At 47.5% G+C, this 18,571-nt stretch overlaps 1 protein-coding gene across 2 annotated transcripts in view; it reads right to left on the bottom strand.

Moving 5' to 3' along the window:
• Positions 1-16,254: 16,254 nt before the first annotated feature.
• The window catches only part of Slc2a3 (solute carrier family 2 member 3), a 76,807-nt gene continuing 74,490 nt past the window's right edge, over positions 16,255-18,571 (bottom strand). For both annotated transcript variants that reach the window (XM_021248085.2, XM_004869518.4), the window contains one exon: positions 16,255-18,184. In XM_021248085.2, coding sequence (XP_021103744.1) covers positions 17,978-18,184 — 207 coding nt within the window. In that variant the 3' untranslated portion in view covers positions 16,255-17,977. The remainder of the gene's footprint in view (positions 18,185-18,571) is intronic.

Raw genomic sequence — 18,571 nt, 5'->3', positions numbered from 1 at the left:
GGCCCCTCTCCAAGATGGCAATCACCCTCTCCTGGGGGACATCCGAACCTGAATAACTCACCAGCCACTGCAGTCCACTGTGTCCATTGGTCCATTCCACTGGTGTATTTCTCCCTGGTGGCCTCTGGGGTCACCAGTAGTCACTGTGCATCTGCAGGTTTGAACCACCTTTCCCATGCAGTAAGTCAGGGCTCATGGAGAAAGTGCCATCTGTCACCTCCTTCTCTTTCTCACACTGCTGTATTCCAGTATCTGAAGACCAAATCTCAGAGAGGCTGTTTCTCTGCTGTTCACCACTCTGCCATCTTCCTGGAGGTCCCTGGCTTTACTTTGTATTAGTGGAATTGGTCAGAGGCTATATTATCAAATAGATATCTCTATTTGGGAAGAATGCAAGGAGATTCCATAGAAATGAGTAATTGGTAGTAAAATTAACACTTTCATGAAGAGTGTGTGGGCCAGATATTTAGCTCAGTGGCACCACACCTGGCTTGCAAGCACAAGGTCCTGAGTTCTATGCCCAGTACTGCCACACACACACACAAAAAGTGTATGTGTGTTTGGAACTGAACCCAAAGCTTACCCTCTTTTCAATCTGTTTGTTTTTTGTTTTTTGGAGAGAGGACTTCACTATGTAGCTCAGGCTAGCCTTGAATTTGCGGCAATTATAGGTGTGTGCCACTAGGCCCAGCTCCATGAATATTTCTGAATATGCAAATAGCTAAACAACAAACAAACAAACTTTTATCCCTACCTTGAGAAAAGACTACAATCAGACCTTTTTGCTTTGGGCAAATCCAGAAGACAAAATTAAACTTACTAGGAAGGTCACAGCGCCACCTGGTGGTCATTACTATACCGGGCTCACTAGCAGTTTTTCTTAGCCCTGAATGCCAGTTTTAGGGCCTGAGGCCAGTGGGGCTACAGTTAGGAGGCCAGAGGATCGTGCAGTTCGAAGCTAACCTCAACTATATAGCAAGACCCTGCCTCAGAAAAAAAAGTAATAAAAAATTCTAAGAGGCTGGAGGTATAGCTCAGTGGTACAGCAAACATCACAGAAAGGCTGTGGCTCCTACTCTCTCCCATTACTATGTACTACTGCCATGATCACGAGGGCTGGAAGGAATCTCAGGCCAAAAAGCTATAGATGCAGTTTGTATTCATTCCAATTGCAGCGGTGTAAACCGTACAGCACTTATTTGCTTTCCATTTTAAAGATTTGTTTGTTTGTTTTTGGTACCGGGGATCCAACTCTGTTTCTTGCGCTTGCGCATCAGGCGGCGAAACTACTGCGCTAAATCCCTGGCCCGTAAAGATTTTTCTTTTTTCCTTTTTGGAGTCCTGGGGATTGAACCGAATATTACATGCATGCTAAACAATCACTCTACCCCTCAGCCTCTAAGGATTTTTATTTTTTATTTTTATTTATTTGTTTTCAGTTAGGCGCTTTTTTTTTTGGAAGCAAAACATTTATTGGTGCATTTTTAGACACACATATTGATCATATTCATCATACGGTAGGGACTTTGTACCTGTACATAATTTATCTTGCTTCTTTTTCCCATCCCGCCTTCAACCCCTTTTCCCCTCATTTACAAAAGCTTTGTTTCCATTTTTTCCTATTTTTTTGTTCCCTTCTTTCCTTTCCCCCATCCCCTTTCCTTGTTCCTCTTCTCATTTGAACATTTTCTTCCCATTTCCCAATACCTATTATACATTTTTGATTTCTCACAGGAGAGAAACAATGAGATATTTAAACATGTGTCCATTTATCTCACTTGAGAGTATGGTCTCAAGGTGCATCCATTTACTAGAAATGTCTCAAGCTTATCCTTTATGGCAGAGTAGTACTACATTGTATAAAAAAAACACATCTTTATCCATTCATCAGTTGATGGGCATTTGGGCTGTTTTGATGATGCAGCTATTACAAAATGTCCCACTATAAAGATGGGTGTACATATATCACTGTGGTGTGATGCTTTTAATTCTTTCAGGAAGATACCAAGAAGAGGAATAGCTAGGTCAAATGGAACCTCTAGTTTTAGATTTGATGGGGGGTACCAGGGCTCAAACTCAGGACATGCACCTGCAAGGCAGGCACGGTGCAACCAACCTAAATTTCCGGCCCTAGTTTCAGTTTTTTGAGGAATCTCCACACAGATTTCCACAGTTGTTGCACCAGTCTACACTCCCACCAACAATGGAAAAGGGTTCGTTTTTGTTTGTTTTTGAAGGGTTTATTTTTTTCCCACAGTCCTGCCAGCATTTGATTGATTTTTTTTTTTTTTTTTTGGTACTGGGGATTGAACTCAGGACCTTGTACTAGCAAGGCAGGCACGGTGCCACTGAGCTAAAGGCCAGGCCCTATTGATTGATTTTTTAATAATGGCCATTCTTTCTGGAGATGGAATCTCATCATTTTAATTTGCATCTCTCGAATGACCAGTGATGTTGAACATTTATCCATCTATTTATTTGCCATTTCTACTTCTTCATTTAAGAAGTGTCTGTTCATCCAGGTGCCCATTTTTGGGTTGGGTCTTTAAATTTGGGGGGTCTGATACTTTTCAGTTGTTTATATTTGTATTTCTAATAGTAGACCTTTGTCTGAGGAACAGCTGGCAAAATTTTTTTCCCACACCCTGGGTTGTCTCTTCACTCTGCTGGTGGTTTCTCTTGCTGTGCAGAAGCTTTTTTTTTTGTACCGGGGATCGAACTCAGAACCTTGTGCTTGCGAGGCAGGTGGCGGAACCACTGAGCTAAATCCCCAGCCCTGCAGAAGCTTTTTAATAAGATGAGATCCCGGTTGTTGATTCTGTGATAGTTCCTGTGCAATGGTGATGGGGGTTTTGTTCATAAAGTCATTGCCTGCACCAATATCTTCAAGTGTTCTACCAATTCTCTCTTCCTGATTTTTTTTTTTAATATTTAGATCTTTGATCCATTTCCATTTTAGTGCAGTGCATGGTAAGAGATGTGGGTCTAGGTTAAATCTTCAGCATGTGAAAAGCCAGTTTCTCCAGCACCATTTATTAGAGGCTGTTTTTCATCCAGTGAGGGTGGTTGGCTCCTCTGTCAAAGATGAAGTGGCTGAGTGTGTCTGGAGCTGTTCCTGCTTCTTTTGATCTGTTCCACTGATTCTCAGGTTTTGTTTTTTTGCCAGGACCATTCTGTTTTCAGGTGAGGGATTGATGTCCCTTGCCTTGCCTTTGTTGCCCAAAATTGCTTTTGCTATTCTAGGTCTCTTCTGGTTCCAAATGAATTTTAGTCTAAGTCTTTGAGGAATGCTATAGGTATTTTGATTGGGATTGCATTAAATCTGTACAACAATTTTGAAAGTATGCCCATTTTCACTATATTCGTTCTTCCTACTCAAGAAAAAGGGAAATCTTTCCATTTTCTGATATCCTCTTTGATCTCCTTTTTCACAATAGTTTTCCATGTAAATGTCTTTTACTTCCTTCATTTTGATTCCTAGGTATTTCATTTTTTTGGATGCTATTGTGAAAGGTATTGTTTCCCTAATTTCTCTCTCAGTGAGTTTGTTATTCGTATACAGGAATGCTATTGATTTCTGAGTGCTGACTTTGTATCTGGTTATGCTACTGAATTTGAATATTAAATCTAGAAGCCTTTTGGTGGAGCTTTTGAGGACTTCTATGTAGAGTATCATGTCTTCCTCAGATAATGACAATTTCACTTCCTCCTTTTCTATTGGATTTTAATTTTAAAATTATTGAGCTGGGCATGGTGGTGCACACCTATAATCCCAGCACTCAGGAGGCTTTGGCAGGAGGATCTCCATCCTGTGTTCCAGCCCAGTGTGGTCTACATAGTGAGTTCAAAACCAGCCTGACCACCTCGCAAGCACAAGGTCCCGAGTTCAATCCCTAGTACAAAAAAAAAAAAAAAACAAAACCCAGTCTGACCTACATAGTGAGACTCTGTCTCAAAAATGAAAATATTAATTTTAAAAATGTGTGTGAATATGTGTAGTTTGAGAAAAAGTCTTGTTATGTAGCCCAGTCTTGCCTCAGACGTGTGGCACTCCACCAGCCTCAGCCTCCTGAGTGTTGGGATTACAGGCATCGTGCCTGGCCAAGAATTTTTTTTTGGTACTGGGGATTGAACTCAGGACCTTGCGCTTTCGAGGCAGGCAGCGGCACCAATGAGCTAAATTCCTGGCCCTTTTTTTAAATAAAAAAACATTTACTGGTACATCTTAGGCATACATAATAACACTCATCACAGGGAATTTGCACCTGTACACAATACCTCCCACCTCCTTTCCCTCTTCCCCTTAAGCCTCCTCCCTATGTACAAAAGCTTTCATTTTTCCTTCCATTTCCACCTTTTTTCTTGTTCCTTACTTTCTCCCTCTCTCCTCCCTTGTTCCCCTTCTCATTTGAATATTTTCTTCCCATTTCCCAATATCTCTTATACATTTTAGCCCTTATTTCCACTTTCGGTTTCTCACACCAGAGAAACAATGTGGTATTTAAATATGTGTATCCGATTTACTTTATTGGTTTTTTTTTAATTATACCTATCAGCATGTTAATCATAGAAATGAATGGGTTCCACTGTGACATTCCCAGGCATGCATGTAATTCTTCCCCTCCCCCTCTCAAGGGCTCCTTCTACTTCTCATCTTATTTTGCCTCCCACCCTGAGATTCCACATATGAGCAGAAATATGCAGCGCTTGTCTTTTAGAGACAGGCTTCTTTCACTTAATATGATGATCTCCAGTTCCATCCAGTGCTCTGTGATTTTTAACTTTTAAAAAATTTTTGTTGCACTCGGATGTGGTGACACACAGCTGTAATCCCAGTTCCTGGGGAGGCTGAAGCAGGAAGATCCCAAGTTTGAAGTCAGCCCGGGGAACACAGTGAGACCCTGTCTCCAAAAAAGAAAAGGCAGGTGGTACAGAGCCTCAGTGTTCCATCCCCAGCACATACACACACACACACACACACACACACACACACACACACACCTATTTAAAAATTGTTTCTTCTGAAAGAAAAATCTATTTTGAAATAGTAGATGACTGGTGGCACACGCCTGTAATCCCAGCACTTGGGAGGCTCAGACAGGAGGATTGCCAGGAGTTCAAGGCCAGCCCAGGACACGTAGTGAGTTCAAGAAGGGCTTCGACTACACAGAGACCCTGTCTCAAAACAACCATTTTTTTCTTTTTTTTAGATACTGGGGATCGAACTCGTGACCTTGCACTTGCGAGGCTGGCGGTGGCACCACTGAGCTAAATCCCCGGCCCTCAAAAAAAATGTTTTTAAAGGGCCAGGGATTTAGCTCAGTGGTGCCACCGCCTGCCTCGAAAGCGCAAGGTTCCGAGGTCGATCCCCGGTAGCAAAAAAAAAAAAAAAAAAAAAAATTTAAAAAGTAGATGAAGAGATCATTCTGCAGAACTCTCCAGCGACGTCCAGGCCAACTCCCTGCCTGTCCCAGCGCTGGTGCCTGGCAAAGGAAGGTCCCCAGCACTGTGTCAGACCCAACAAGATGACGCTGGCCCAACCCACTGAACTCAGTTTTCTCCAGCGCTGCATGCTTCCAGTGTGCGCGTGCGCAGCTCCACACAACTGTATCACATGTTGCTTGTTGCTTCTGCTGTTTTGCGGAGCCAGGGACAGAGCCCAGGGCCATACACGCTGGGCAGCGCTAACCACCTGCTAAGCACTGAGCTCTCTTCCGTCTCTGAAATGATATGTTTCGCAACTCTCACCTACGCGAAGCCCCGCTACAGGTGTCCCGCGTTTTGGCTGCACTCAGCGTGGGGTCCCGGAGCTGACGCAGCTGCTGCTGCTGCTCGGAGCTACGGCTCGGGCCTGCACACTGCCGAGTAGTACTCCGCCTGGGAGTTCTGTCTCCGGGTTGTGGTTACTACAGACGGCTGCTTACAACAAGCGCACATTTCTGTAGGAGACGTGCCAGCCTGCCAGGCGTGCGCCACCACGCCCAGGGTCTATTTTTATTTTGACACACACAGAGTCTTGCTAAATCACTAAATTGTCTGGGCTGGGCTCCAACTCTTTAATCTCCGGCCTCAGCTTTCCAAGTACCTGGCATGATAGGCGTGTATCACCACAGGCCACTCATTTTGAAAGAAATCATTTTAAATGAAAGAAGCTGCACTCAATTTTCCAGTGTAGCTGCCTCATTTTATAGTGCGACTATTCACATATGTATTTATTATTATGAAATAAGAACCTAATCCCTAATACCATACTCAAGTATTAATGAGACGAATCACAGACGCAACTTTAAATGCTAGCACTATAAAGCTGACAGAATAAAACATGGGAGAACATATTTGTGATTTAAGGGGAAGCAAAGTTTTCTTAGGTTATATAAAATTATATAAAATATATCATTAAAGTTATTATTATTATTATTTTTTGGTACTGGGGATTGAACTCGGGTCCTTACGCTTGTGTAGCAGGCAGTGAAACCACTGAGCTAAATCCCCAGCCCAAAGTTAGTATTATTAATAATTTAAAATTTATTATTAAAATAGACTATAGATTTTATTTTAAAATATTTTAAGCCAGGCATGGTGGCCTATAATCCCAGCACTCTGGGAGGCCGAGGGAGGAGGATGGAAAGTTTGAGACCATCCCGGACAATTTAGCTTAGATTCCATCTCAAAATAAAAAATAAAAAGAGGGTGGGAATGTAGCGCAGTATGAAGACCAGGGGTTTAATCGTGAGTACTGAAAAAAAAACTGTTAAAGACGCTTGGGTCTATACATATAGGAGACACCACCTTTACTGACTGACTGACGCATTGGTTGACATCTTCCTGGTTTTGCCTCTCCTGGACCCAGAGCCCCGTGGCTTGCGCAGCGTTCTTGCTGAAGGAGGCTGCGCTACTGGCCTGAGCAACTCCATGTTGTTTCTCTGACTCCGACTCCGAGCTGCCTTTCAATTTGTGTTTTGTTGTCCTCTGAGTCCTCAAGTCACCGTCCCCTGCATTTACCTTGGATCCCAGTAACAAGAAGACTGATGGGTGAGCATCCTAGGACCAAAGGACCAAGACTACGCCCTGAGCAAGGGCGACCTGCCCGGTACTGCGACGCCAGCCCGACGTGCGGATCGCCGGCGCAGCCCGCCTGGACTGGCTTGGCCGTGTCCGCTTCCCGGGAGGCCCTCAGGCTGCTCTCCGAACTCTGCAGTCTGAGCTCCCCAGACCTGGCTCTGTCCCGCTGGGCCACACTGAGGACTGAGCTGGCTCTCTCCTTGGGCTCCGGGGACAGCTGGCACAGCCCGGGTGTGGGACTTCCTGGAGCACTGTTCTGTCTCCGTCACTCCGGACCCTCTGGGGACGACTCTACCCGCTGAGGAGCCGGCTTCCGCACACCGGAAGTGCTCACCACGTGCACAGGGCCCCGTTGTCTTCATCGTCGTTGTCGTCATCATGGGCAGAGCCTCAGGGTGCCATTCTCACCTGATAGCTCTTCGTGGGGGCCTTGCTCTGCAGAAGTCCGGGTTCTCCAGAGAGCCAGCCTCAGAGGGCTCTGCACACAGATGTGAGAGAACTGGCGCCGGGAAGTCGCAGGCCAGGCACACAGAAGTGTGGTCAGGGCTGTCCCGAGGCCTCAGGACCAGGAAGCCAGTGGTGTAAGCGGCAGCTGGAGGGCCCTCCAAGGTGCGTCCTGGGCTCCAGGGTCAGGCAAGCCTGGAGTCAGGAAGTCCAGGGCAGGAGCCCAGCTAGGCCCAGCTTGGGGATTGAGGGGGCTAGAGAGAGCCTTGGCCAGTGTAGTTCTTGCCAGGCCTCCGGCCAACTGGGTGGCACGCTCTCACGCTGGGGGCATTGCTTACCATCTCACCCACTCAGGCTGCAGGCTGAGCTCCTGGACACGCCCTCAGGCGCGCACACACACACACACACACACACACACACACACACACACACACACACACACACACACACACACACACACACACCCCACCCAAGTGCTTTCCCAGTTCGCTGGATCCCATCAAGTTGACACCTGCAGTCCAGGGAGACGCCTTAGAGCCACAACACGCGGGAAGCCACCCACTGGCACATAAGCCTCGGAGTCCTGTGAAGGCAGGAGCCCTTGTGACTACATCGTTGCCCTCACACCGTGCGTGTTCAGTTCTTGGAACACTGTCTAGGAGCAATTCAAACGTTTGCAGGACGCCTGGACACGCTCTGTGTGCTTGGTCACAGCAGGGCCACCCCGGTGGCAGAGGCAGCATCTGCAGACCGGTAAAGCTCACTGCACAGTAGTTTCCTGTTTTCTAGATGGGGTCTTGCTACATAATCCAACTTGGACTCGAACTTGTTATGTAGCCCAGGCTGGACTTGAACTCACAGTCCTGTGCCTTAGCCTCCCAAATGCTGGGATTATAGACAGGCACCACCATACCCAGCCTTTTTCTTTTCTTTTCTTTTTGTACTGGGGATTGAACCCAGAGCCTTTGCATGAGTTACAACCCCCTCCCTTTAAATTTTCTTTTGAGAGATGGTCTTGCTAAGTCACTAAGTTGCCTAGGTTGGGCTGGAACTTCTGATCCTCCTGCCTCAGCCTCCCAGAGTGCTGGGACTACAGCCGTGTGCCTACACCCGGCCTTCACTGATATTTTGTCTAACATTCGGCCATCCACTTCCAATCCACAAAAATCATGTTTTCACCATCACTACACCGAAACCGCTCCTGTCAAGAACACTAATGGAAAAAAATCACTAGGGATCTTCATATAGCTAAATCTAATGGCATAGCTCAGTTGCTCTCTCACCTGACTGTACGTGTATTAGGATAAAGATAAGTTTAGTTAGCAGGAAAGACGCTTAATGTTTAACTGCCTGGTACAGACACCCTAATGCCGGAAAAGATAGCAGTGCTACTGCACTTACTGTTCTTTAAAGGCTGCTATTCCTTTTGTTTTCAAACTTATGTTGACCGTTTTTCCTAACAGGCGTTATCAGTCCCCCTTTCTTGTGTACTCTTGGCATACCTTTCTAATAACCTTTTTGGTGTTTGCTAGTTTCTGATAAGGGCCAACTTTCCCTTCCCTGCTAAGCACCAAATGTCTACTCTCCCACACGGAGTGTCACGAGGTCTCTCCTTTGCTGTTCACCATGCAGCAAACCTTGGACTGTTTCTTCAGGGTACTCATGTGTAAAAGAACCTTTTTTCTTTTTTGGTACCGGGGATTGAACTCGGGACCTTGCGCCTTCGAGGCAGGTGATGGAACCACTGAGCTAAATCCCTGGCCCTAGAAGAACCTATTTTTATTGATTGATTGATTACAGTACTAGAGACAACTCAGGGTGATTATAAGTATGAGGTACAGACTTAAGTCATTTGTTTTTTGAGACAGGGTCTTGCTATGCAATTTAGGCTGCCTTACTTAGGTGAGATCTTAAAGTCATAGACCACAGGGCTGGGGATTTAGCTCAGTGGTTCCAGCGCCTGCCTCGCAAGCGCAAGGTGCCAAGTTTGATCCCCGGTACCAAAAAGAAAAGAAAAAGTCACAGACCACAAAAGGCAGGAGAAGTGGAGAAACGGGTCTGAGGTGGCTGGAGGGCAGGAAAAAAAAAGCCTTGCTGGGTCTAAAGGCGGTGGAGTGGAGCCCAGCACCTTGCCTGAGTGCTGAAGCAAAACCCAGAGACCTATGTTGACAAGAGGCTTCAACAGTGCCGTAGCTAGGGTGTGAAGCTCTCCATGGATAGAACCTGTCCTCCAAGTCACGTCCCCAAAATGTTATAGACAGTGCCCATGAATCCACTCGTTTAAACAGGACTTTTGTGAGGAAAAGAGAAGTTTATTCCAGTGAACAGAGACTAAAATCAGGGTCTAAAATCAGCGATAGAGACTAGCATCTATCTGGGAAAAGTCAAGCTTATTGCATCCACGTGTGGATGGGCTGACATTGGGAGAGAGAAATAGCAGCAGCCAGCTGGGGGAGCTGGACTCACACCGGAGAGAGATTAGCACTAAATGGGAATGGTATTAGGTTTATGCAGGTATTGAAGGGGCTAAGGAATCTGGGCTGAGTGTTTATGACTGAGTCAAGGACTGTCAGCCCAGGGGTGTAGACGGTCACTGGACTTCTCGGCGCCAGGAGATTGTCTTCTGTTCACTGAGAAACAGCCTGTCCTTTGCTGAAAGCAGCCTGTTTGCTTGGCCTGTTTGTTCGAGAAGATCTCACCTAAGTCAGGCGTGACAACTATGTAGCCCAGGCTGACCTTGAACTGAAGCCAATCCTCCTACCTCAGTCTCCAAAGTGCTGGGATTACAGGCATATGTCACCACACCTGGCTCATGTTTTCTTTTCTTTTCTTTTTGGCACTGGGGATTGAACTCAGGTCCTTATTTTTTTTCAATTTTGTGACAGAACCTTACTAAATTCCCCACACTGGGCTCATACTTGCAATCCTGCCTCAGCCTTCTAGAAGGCTGGGATTACAGGCCTGTGCCACTTGGCCTGACTAGAACCTCATTTATTTATTTATTTATTTATTTATTTATTGGTACTGGGGATCGAACTCCGGTCCTTGCGCTTGTGCAGCAGGTGTTGAAACCACTGAGCTAAATCCCCAGCCCCCTTATTTTTATTTAAAAGCCTGCCGTCTTCTCTCAGGTATGGTGGCCTGTGCCTGTGGTCCTAACACTGGGAAGGGTGAGGCTGAGGCAGGAAGACTGTTTGAGCCCAGGAGTTTAAGTTCAGGCTGGGCAATGTGGCAAGACCCTAACTCAGACAAGGGGAAGGAAAAAAAATGAAAAGGGAGTGTGTGGCATATAGCTCAGCCTCTTTCTTTCTCTCTCTCTCTCTCTCTTTCTTTCTCTCTTTTATTTTTTAAAAATTTTTTTTGGTACCAGGGATCGAACTTGGGACCTTGCGCTTGCGAGGCAGGCACCGGAACCACTGAGCTAAATCCCCGGGTCTCTCTTTTATTTTTTGAGATAAGGTCTGACTATATAGTCCAGGCTTACCTCGAACACACAGCTATCCTCCTGCCTCAGCCTCCTGAGTGATGGGATTACAGTATAGCTCAGTTTCAAAACACTTGCCTCCTGGCCCATAATCCCAAGAGGTAGAATTTGGGCCTGTAATCGTAGCACTCAGGGAGGCTGAGACTGGAGGATTGCTGTGAGTTGGAGACCCAACTAGGCTACATAGTGAGTTCAAGGCCAGCCTGAACTATAGAGCTAGACCCTGTCTCAAAAAAACAAAAAAGGCTGGGGATTTAGCTCAGTGGTGCTATGCCTGCCTCACAAGAGCAAGGTCCTGAGTTCAATCCTGGTACCGGAAAAAAAAAAAAATAACAAGAGAAAGAAAGAACTTGCCTAGCATGTATGAGGCCCTGTGCTTAGTTACCAGTACAACAGTTTTTTTTTTTTAAAGCCTAGGGCACAGCCCTAGGTCCTGTCTGGATAAGCATTTGCCCACCTCCTATATTGTTTTCTTGTTGTTGTTGTCCCGTTCCCCACCATCACCACCACTGGGGATGGAACTCTGGACCTTGCACTTTCGAGGCAGGAGGCGGAACCACTGAGCTAAATCCCTGGCCGTTTTCTTGTTCTTGAGATCCAGACCTCAGTCTGTTGCCCAGGCTGGTCTGGAACTTGGAGCCTCAAGTAATCCTCCTGCCTCAGCCTCCCAAATAGCTGGGACTAGAGATTCATGCCACCATCCCTGGCTTAGCTCCTATTTTGTAGTTCTCATAAATGACTGTTTTATTTTAATTGTTGGACAGTTATCACTATTTATTTATTATTGGCACATATTTGCAGTACATAACAGTCACATTCATTGTGGGGAGCTGTACGTGTACATAATGCATCTTAATTCTTTCTTCTCTCCTTCGCCTTCCCCTCCCTCAACAGTGTTCCAGTCTCATTTGTTTCTTAAGTCTTTCCCTGGAAGAATCTACAGCCATACAGACCCCGAGACCAGCAGACAGAGCTCAGGACCGGACTAAGTGTGCACACAGCAAACGAAACCCTTTGTGGGTTACTTTTTCAGATGCCAGGAGCACAGCATAGGGAGTTATGTCCAGAAAGGCCTCTTCAGGTAGGGGTTGTAGCCTAACCCTGTCTCCTGACCTGTCCCAATGTCCATTTTCTTACTGCTTCTCACTGGGACCCCTGAAAAACTTAGTGTACCCTTCTTGGTCACAAGATAAACCCACTTTCTACTCCAAGTTCATATTCCAGGGGTCAGGATGGAACCTAGTCCCCCTTGGTTCACATTAAACTATTCTGCTCTCCTTTGTGCATAACTCAGGTGGGATATGCAGTAGTCAGATTCTGGCTGCTGTGACCAAATACTTGAGAAGAACTTTCTCTTTTTTTCTTTTTTCTTTTTTTCCTTTCTTTTTTTTTTTTTTTTTTCTGGTACCAGGGATCGAACTCGGGACCTTGCGCTTGCGAGGCAGGCAGCGGCACCACTGAGCTAAATCCCCGGCTTGAGAAGAACAACTCTGAGAAGCGAAGGTTTGTTTTGGCTCACAGTTTCGGGGGCCCCAGACCATGGGTAGGAATGCTCTATTGGTTCTCAGTCCTGTGGCGAGACAGGACTATCATGGCGCATGGGCCTGGCGCCAGAGAGCTGCTTGGCTGGTACCAAGCAGGGGTAGGGGGAATAGCAGGCAGGCGGGGCCTTGATGAATCTTTTTGTTTGTTTGTTTGAGACAGGGTTTTGCTAGGTAGTTCAGGGTGGCCTCAAACTCTCGGAGATCCTCCTGCCACAGTCCATATACATTTTAGGCCCAAGCCCCCTGTGACCTGCTTGCTTAGAGAGGCCCCACCCGTAGGTTGCCTTCCTCTCTGAACCCCTCAGGTGAAGGATGGTTTCCCTGCAGTCTAACCCCCCTTTAGACCCCGTCTCTGGGCTGGGGGTAGAGGCCTCAATATATAAGGCTTTGGGGAACCCTTCACTTTTAAACCATAACAGAGTACCAGAAGACAACAAATTGGGGTTCTGCTCAGATTTATGCTGCAGTTTGTTCTCAAAAGTTCACATCCTGGAAACCTGAGTCCCATGGTGGTGATGCTGAGTTGAGGTAGAACTGTTTGTTTGCTGTACTGACACTGAATCCAGGATATTGTGCATGCTAGGCAGGCGGTATACCACTGAGCTACATCCCCAGCCATTTTTAATTTTTTAATTTTTTTTTCTCAGTACCAGGGATTGAACTCAGGACCTTGCACTTGTGAGGCAGGGGTGGCACTACTGAGCTAAATCCCCAGCCCATAATTTTTAAATTCTACGACAAGGTTTTGCTAAGTAGCCCAGAGTGGGCTCAAATTTGGAATCTTCCTGCCTCAGCCTCCTGAGTACAGTGGACCCTCATGTTATGACAGGCCTGACATAGGAACAACTTGGGTTACGACACTGGAACTTTATTTTATTTATTTATTTATTTATTTATTTATTTTAGTTCTTTTATTGGTACATTTTAGATATACAATTTGTTTACATTTATCATTAGGTGTTTGTACCTGTACATGATATATCTTGGTTCTTATTTTTTTGTTGTTGCTCTTTTGGAACTTTAGTTTGTTTTTTTGGTACTGGGGATCGAACTTGGACCTTGCACTTTCGAGGCAGGCACCAGAACCACTGAGCTAAACCCCCGGCCCTGGAACTTTAGTTTTAACTTAGGACCAAAGTCTTGAGTTACAACCTGAATGCTGAATGCTGGCTATTTGTGTTTCCAGATGGTCTCAGATACAGATTTAACCCTTAAAGAGTTCTGGAAAGAACATTACAGCATCCTTTCCCGTGTGGGGTGATTGAGAAATCCTGGGCCAATGTCTCCCCAAGGACACTGAGATCAGCCTGTATATAGGAGAGAGACTTTAAAGGCTGTGTAGAGGAGCCTGAGCCTTCATTGACCAACCTGAGTTACAATCAGCCCTCAGGAACAAATTGAGTTCGTAAGTCAAGGGTCCATTATATAACAAGTCTGTCTCAAAAAACAAACCAAAAACATTCATTACAAAGGGCCGGGGATTTAGCTCAGTGGTTCCGCCACCTGCCTCACAAGGGCAAGGACCCCAGTTCAATCCCCAGTACAAAAATAAAAATTCATTACATCACACTTGTTAATTATGTCATTTACTTTTTTTTTTTTGGTACTGGGGATCGAACTCAGGTCCTTGCGCTTGCGAGGCAGGCGCTGGAACCGCTGAGCTAAATCCCTGGCCCATTCACTTTTTTTTTTTTTTTTTTTTTTTTTTATGGTGAGTATGGAATGCAGGCCACGCCCCTGTTAGTGAAGTTACCTGTGGAAGGTCTCCAGGCCTTTGCAGTTTTTGTTTTTTATTCTGGTGGTACTGGGAGCCCAACCCAGAATCGCTGTACCACTGAGCTACATCCCCACACCTTTTTATTTTGTCTTTTGAGACAGAGTCCTGCCAAATTGCCCAGGTGAACCTTAACTGGCGCTCTCTGCCTCAGCCTCCCCGAGTGCACCACCGCACCTGCTCTGTAGTCTTAAAATCACATAAGGTAGTGTGGAAGCAGACAGCAAAATTGCGTGCGGGCCAAGGTGAAGGTAATAGTGCGGGGGGCCAGGTGTACTGACGCCTGTAATCCAGGAACTCTGGAAGGCTGAGGCAGGAGGATCGCTAAATTAAAGCCTACTCTCGGCAGTTGAGCGATTTATGAGACCCTGCCTCAAAATAAAAAATAAAAGGGGCTGGGGACGCGGCTCAGTGGAGATTCTGAGTTCCATCGCCAGTAGACACAAGGAAAAAAGACAAGAACAGTCTGCGGGAGCTGAGTGGCGCAGCCGCCCTGTGTTCCGTCCCGGGGGAGCGGGCGCCGGGTGCGCGTGGGCAGAGCATTTGGGCGCGGCGGGGAGGCGCGGGCGCGGTGGGGAGGCGCAGACCCGCACCTCTGCCGTCCGCACTAGGTGCCCTCCTGGCGGGTGGGTGCCGCCGCTGGCTGTCTCCAGCTGTCAGCCGTTCAGAGCAGCCCGGCTCCCAGCTGCAGACAGAGGCGCCGCCCCCTCCCGCCCCAGAGCTGCCCTTCCCCTGCCTCCTGCCCTGGTACTGAGTACAACCCAGGCCTCTTCGTGGCTTTATTTTTTTAAAAAATGTTTTCTCTTCACGGCTTTTGAGACAGTCTCCCTAGATTGTCCAGGCTGGGCTGGAACTTTCAATCCTCCTGCCTCAGCCTCCCGAGGGCTGGGATTACAGGCATGCGCCACCACTCCTGGCAAGTTTTTTAGATGGTACTAGGGAGTCAACCCAGGGGCTCTGGCTCTGTCACTGAGCCACATTCCCAGCCCTTTTTAATTCATTAGTTAAGATAAACTTGGAGGCAGAATATTCCAAGCACAAGGAGACGTGTTGAGACCGGAAGTGAGCTGGAAAGACCTGGACTTCCTTCACTGAGGAAGAGGTGACATTGGACAGGCAAGCCTCTTCCGTAGGAGGTTAATGAGGGTGACTTTGAGAATGAGCAGAAGCAGCTTACTAGTCATGCCAGGTAAGAGAAGTAACAGAGTGTGACATGTGGGTTGTCATCTATCGATGGGGCATGGTAAAGGAGTCTGGATATTATTTTAAGTGGCAAGATGTAACCGAAAAAGAAAAAATGAAAAAAAAGAGATATAATTGGAAAGCTTTACACGGGCAAGGCCACACTAATTCTAAAGTCACCCTGAGACAGATGTGGTGGTGCACGGTTTTCTAGTCTCTGTTACTACACGAAGGCTGAGGCAGGACTGCAAGTTTGAGGCCAGCCTGGACAGCGTCTTTAAAAAGCAAAAAAGGAGGTTGGCTGGGGATGCAGCTCAGTGCAAGGCCTTGGGTTCAGTCCTCGGTGTTCCTGGGGGAGGTGGGGCAACATCATTAGTTCTGAGCATCAGCAGGAGGGGGGAGGGGACTCCATGCTATGCTGATTCAGCAAGGTGATTGCAGCTATTGTGTCGCAAACATTCACTACAAAGAGGAAGCCAAGCCGAGCATGAGACATGGCTGAGCAATTATGGAGAAATCATCAATTGGGACCAAGGGGCCTTTCCTGACATGCACAGCACCACAGCTAGAAACAAAGTTCCTGGGATGAGCAGAGGTAAAAAGGACAACTCTTCAAATATGTTTAGTATGTGAGTGACAGCACTGATAGAAAAGTGGAGGGGGCTGGGGATTTAGCTCAGTGGTTCCGTCACCTGCCTTCTCCCAAGCGTAAGGACCCAACAAGTTCAATCCCCAGTACAAAAAAAAAAAGAACCTGCGATATGTATGTCTACAATTTTTATTTCAAAACAAAGAACCACAGTAACATGAATAGTAGAAAACCCCTGTGGAAATATTTACAACCTGGTCACCGAGAAGGGGACAGCGCTACCCTGCATGACTGCCAAGTGATCTTGGCGGCAGGAGGCGCAGTTCAAGGAAAGTGGGACCCAGCTCCCTCTTGCTCAGTTCATCCAGGGGCTCGGTGACCAGCGGGATTGAGAACCACGGACTGAGTGTGAGCACCAAGGGGGAGATGAGCAGGGGAGGGTGAGGCGGAGCAGGGGACCAGAGGGGACCGGCAGGAGCCAACGCTGCTGGGCGGGCTGTCTGACCCCTCCAATGAGAAGCATTTGCTTCTCAGTTTCCTCTCCCCACAACCAGTGTCCCGTGAGCCACGCAGCCGGCCTAGCGCCCCTTCCTGTCCTTGGACAGGCTGAGTCCTCAGCCTCAGGTGCAGTGAGGGACAGCCAAGGGGTCTGAACCCCGAGTTCTGGGTGCAGGTGCCACCCAGCAGAGGCAGTGTTGCATCTACACACAGGGCTAAGCTAATACATTCTATCCCCGGGGCCACGGTGGCAACACAGGGAGCAAGTGCCCAGTGAGCTGCTTCCTCCAGGCAGGACAGCACACTCACCCTTGCTGTCTCAGTCCCCTAGAGGAGTCAGGTCCCTAGGGCACCTGACGGCTCAGTAACATGACTCAGTAACATGGACCCCACATACTGATAGCAGAGTGGTGGTTGATCAGGAAAACCCCCTCCCAGAGCTGAGGTTCCAAATTCCAAATCACCCATGAAGATTCTCCTGACTTCCTTTAAAGCTACAAGTCAAAATCAAAACAGGGCTGGGGATTTAGCTCAGTTGTTTCGCTGCCTGCTGCACAAGTACAAGGACCCAAGTTCAATCCCCAGTACCAAAAACCCAAAAAAAACCCAAAATCAAAACAGATAAAATATCTTAACAGTGGAGAAATACCAAAGCTGTCCTGAGAACCAGTATTCCGGGTTCTCCCCACAGGGGTGTAGGGTGGGGACTACAGTGAGTCTACTGGGGATGGGAGGGCGGGCTTCGGACAGCCTTCTCCAGCCACACTGGAATCAAAACCCACCAACTGCCTTTAATTACAATGCCATCTGAGCAACAGTCCCCGATTTCAAGTAATACTCTACATAAACTCTAATCTTAAAAGAAGACTTCCAAAGGAAACCAGTTTTTCTACACAGGCACGTGACTTTCCTGAAATGAGCGCGGTCTCCACGAGGAGCCACAGAAAGGGCTGGGGCGTCAGCCGCCTGGGGCCCTCACACCCCAGGGACAAGACTTCTCCCTGAGCCCCACCAGCAGGGCAGGCACCCCAGCCTCCATCAAACCCGCCTTGCCCACAGCATCTAAACACCTCCCTCGCCCCTCCACTTTCTTATGTCTTCACTATTTGGAAAAATTACACTTAAAAAAATAAATATTTATGCAATAAAACCAGAAGGTAAAATAAATACAACCCGAGGGACTGTGGTGCAAGTTGTGCGGTGAGGAGTGGCACCGGCTCCCACCGGGCCTGGAGAGGCCAGCCTGGCGCCGGGCGGGAAGGGGCCGGAAGGGGGTGGTCCTGGCCTCTGGCCGAGCCTGAACTGGTACTGGTAGCAGCACTGAGCAGTCCTGGGTTCACCTTGAGCCTCCCACGGGAGTCGCTGTCCGCGGTGCTGGAGGAGGCGGGTGGCCGAGCGGCTTAGACGCCCGGCTCCTTCACCGGCTGCAGGCTGTTCAGCTCCACGGCTGGGGTCTTCCCGGCTTCCTGAGCACCTCGCCCTTCGAAGGCCCGAGTGATGTCCTCAAAAGTCCTGCCTCGGGTCTCAGGGACTTTGAAGAAGGTGAAGATCAAGAAGATAATGAGGAAGACAGCGAAGACAATGAAAACGTAGGCTCCTAGAGAGGCCTAGTGGAAGAAAAAAAGAGGTTGCTATGAAGGCTCAGTGACAAACCCAACCTGCCCCACATCTGTGTCTCCTCAGGCCTCACTCACACTGCAGCTCCACTCTTAGCGACTGCATTTCTCTGGGATTTCTGTCACCCTTTCCCACTTACCAAAGGCAGCTTCTGGTAAACACTTACCATTTGTCACTATACCTAAAATCTGGTTTCTGAACAACCTCTTGGAAATAAACAGGAAACGGATCTAGAAGTCTGTTGCCAAAGTAACAGCCCCAGGTCACTCTGCAACAGATCTAGCTCATTTGTTGATCCTGGGCTGGGTGTGTGAGCCTTTAAGACCTTAAAGTCAATGCTAATTCAGACTGTGGGTGAACTGGTTCACGATTGTTCT

The sequence above is a fragment of the Heterocephalus glaber genome, unplaced genomic scaffold, assembly GCF_053883595.1.
Source record: "Heterocephalus glaber isolate CG9 unplaced genomic scaffold, H.glaber_assembly_v1.0 deba00001444, whole genome shotgun sequence".
NCBI lineage: Eukaryota > Metazoa > Chordata > Mammalia > Rodentia > Bathyergidae > Heterocephalus > Heterocephalus glaber.
This window is presented reverse-complemented; position numbering and strand designations above follow the sequence as displayed.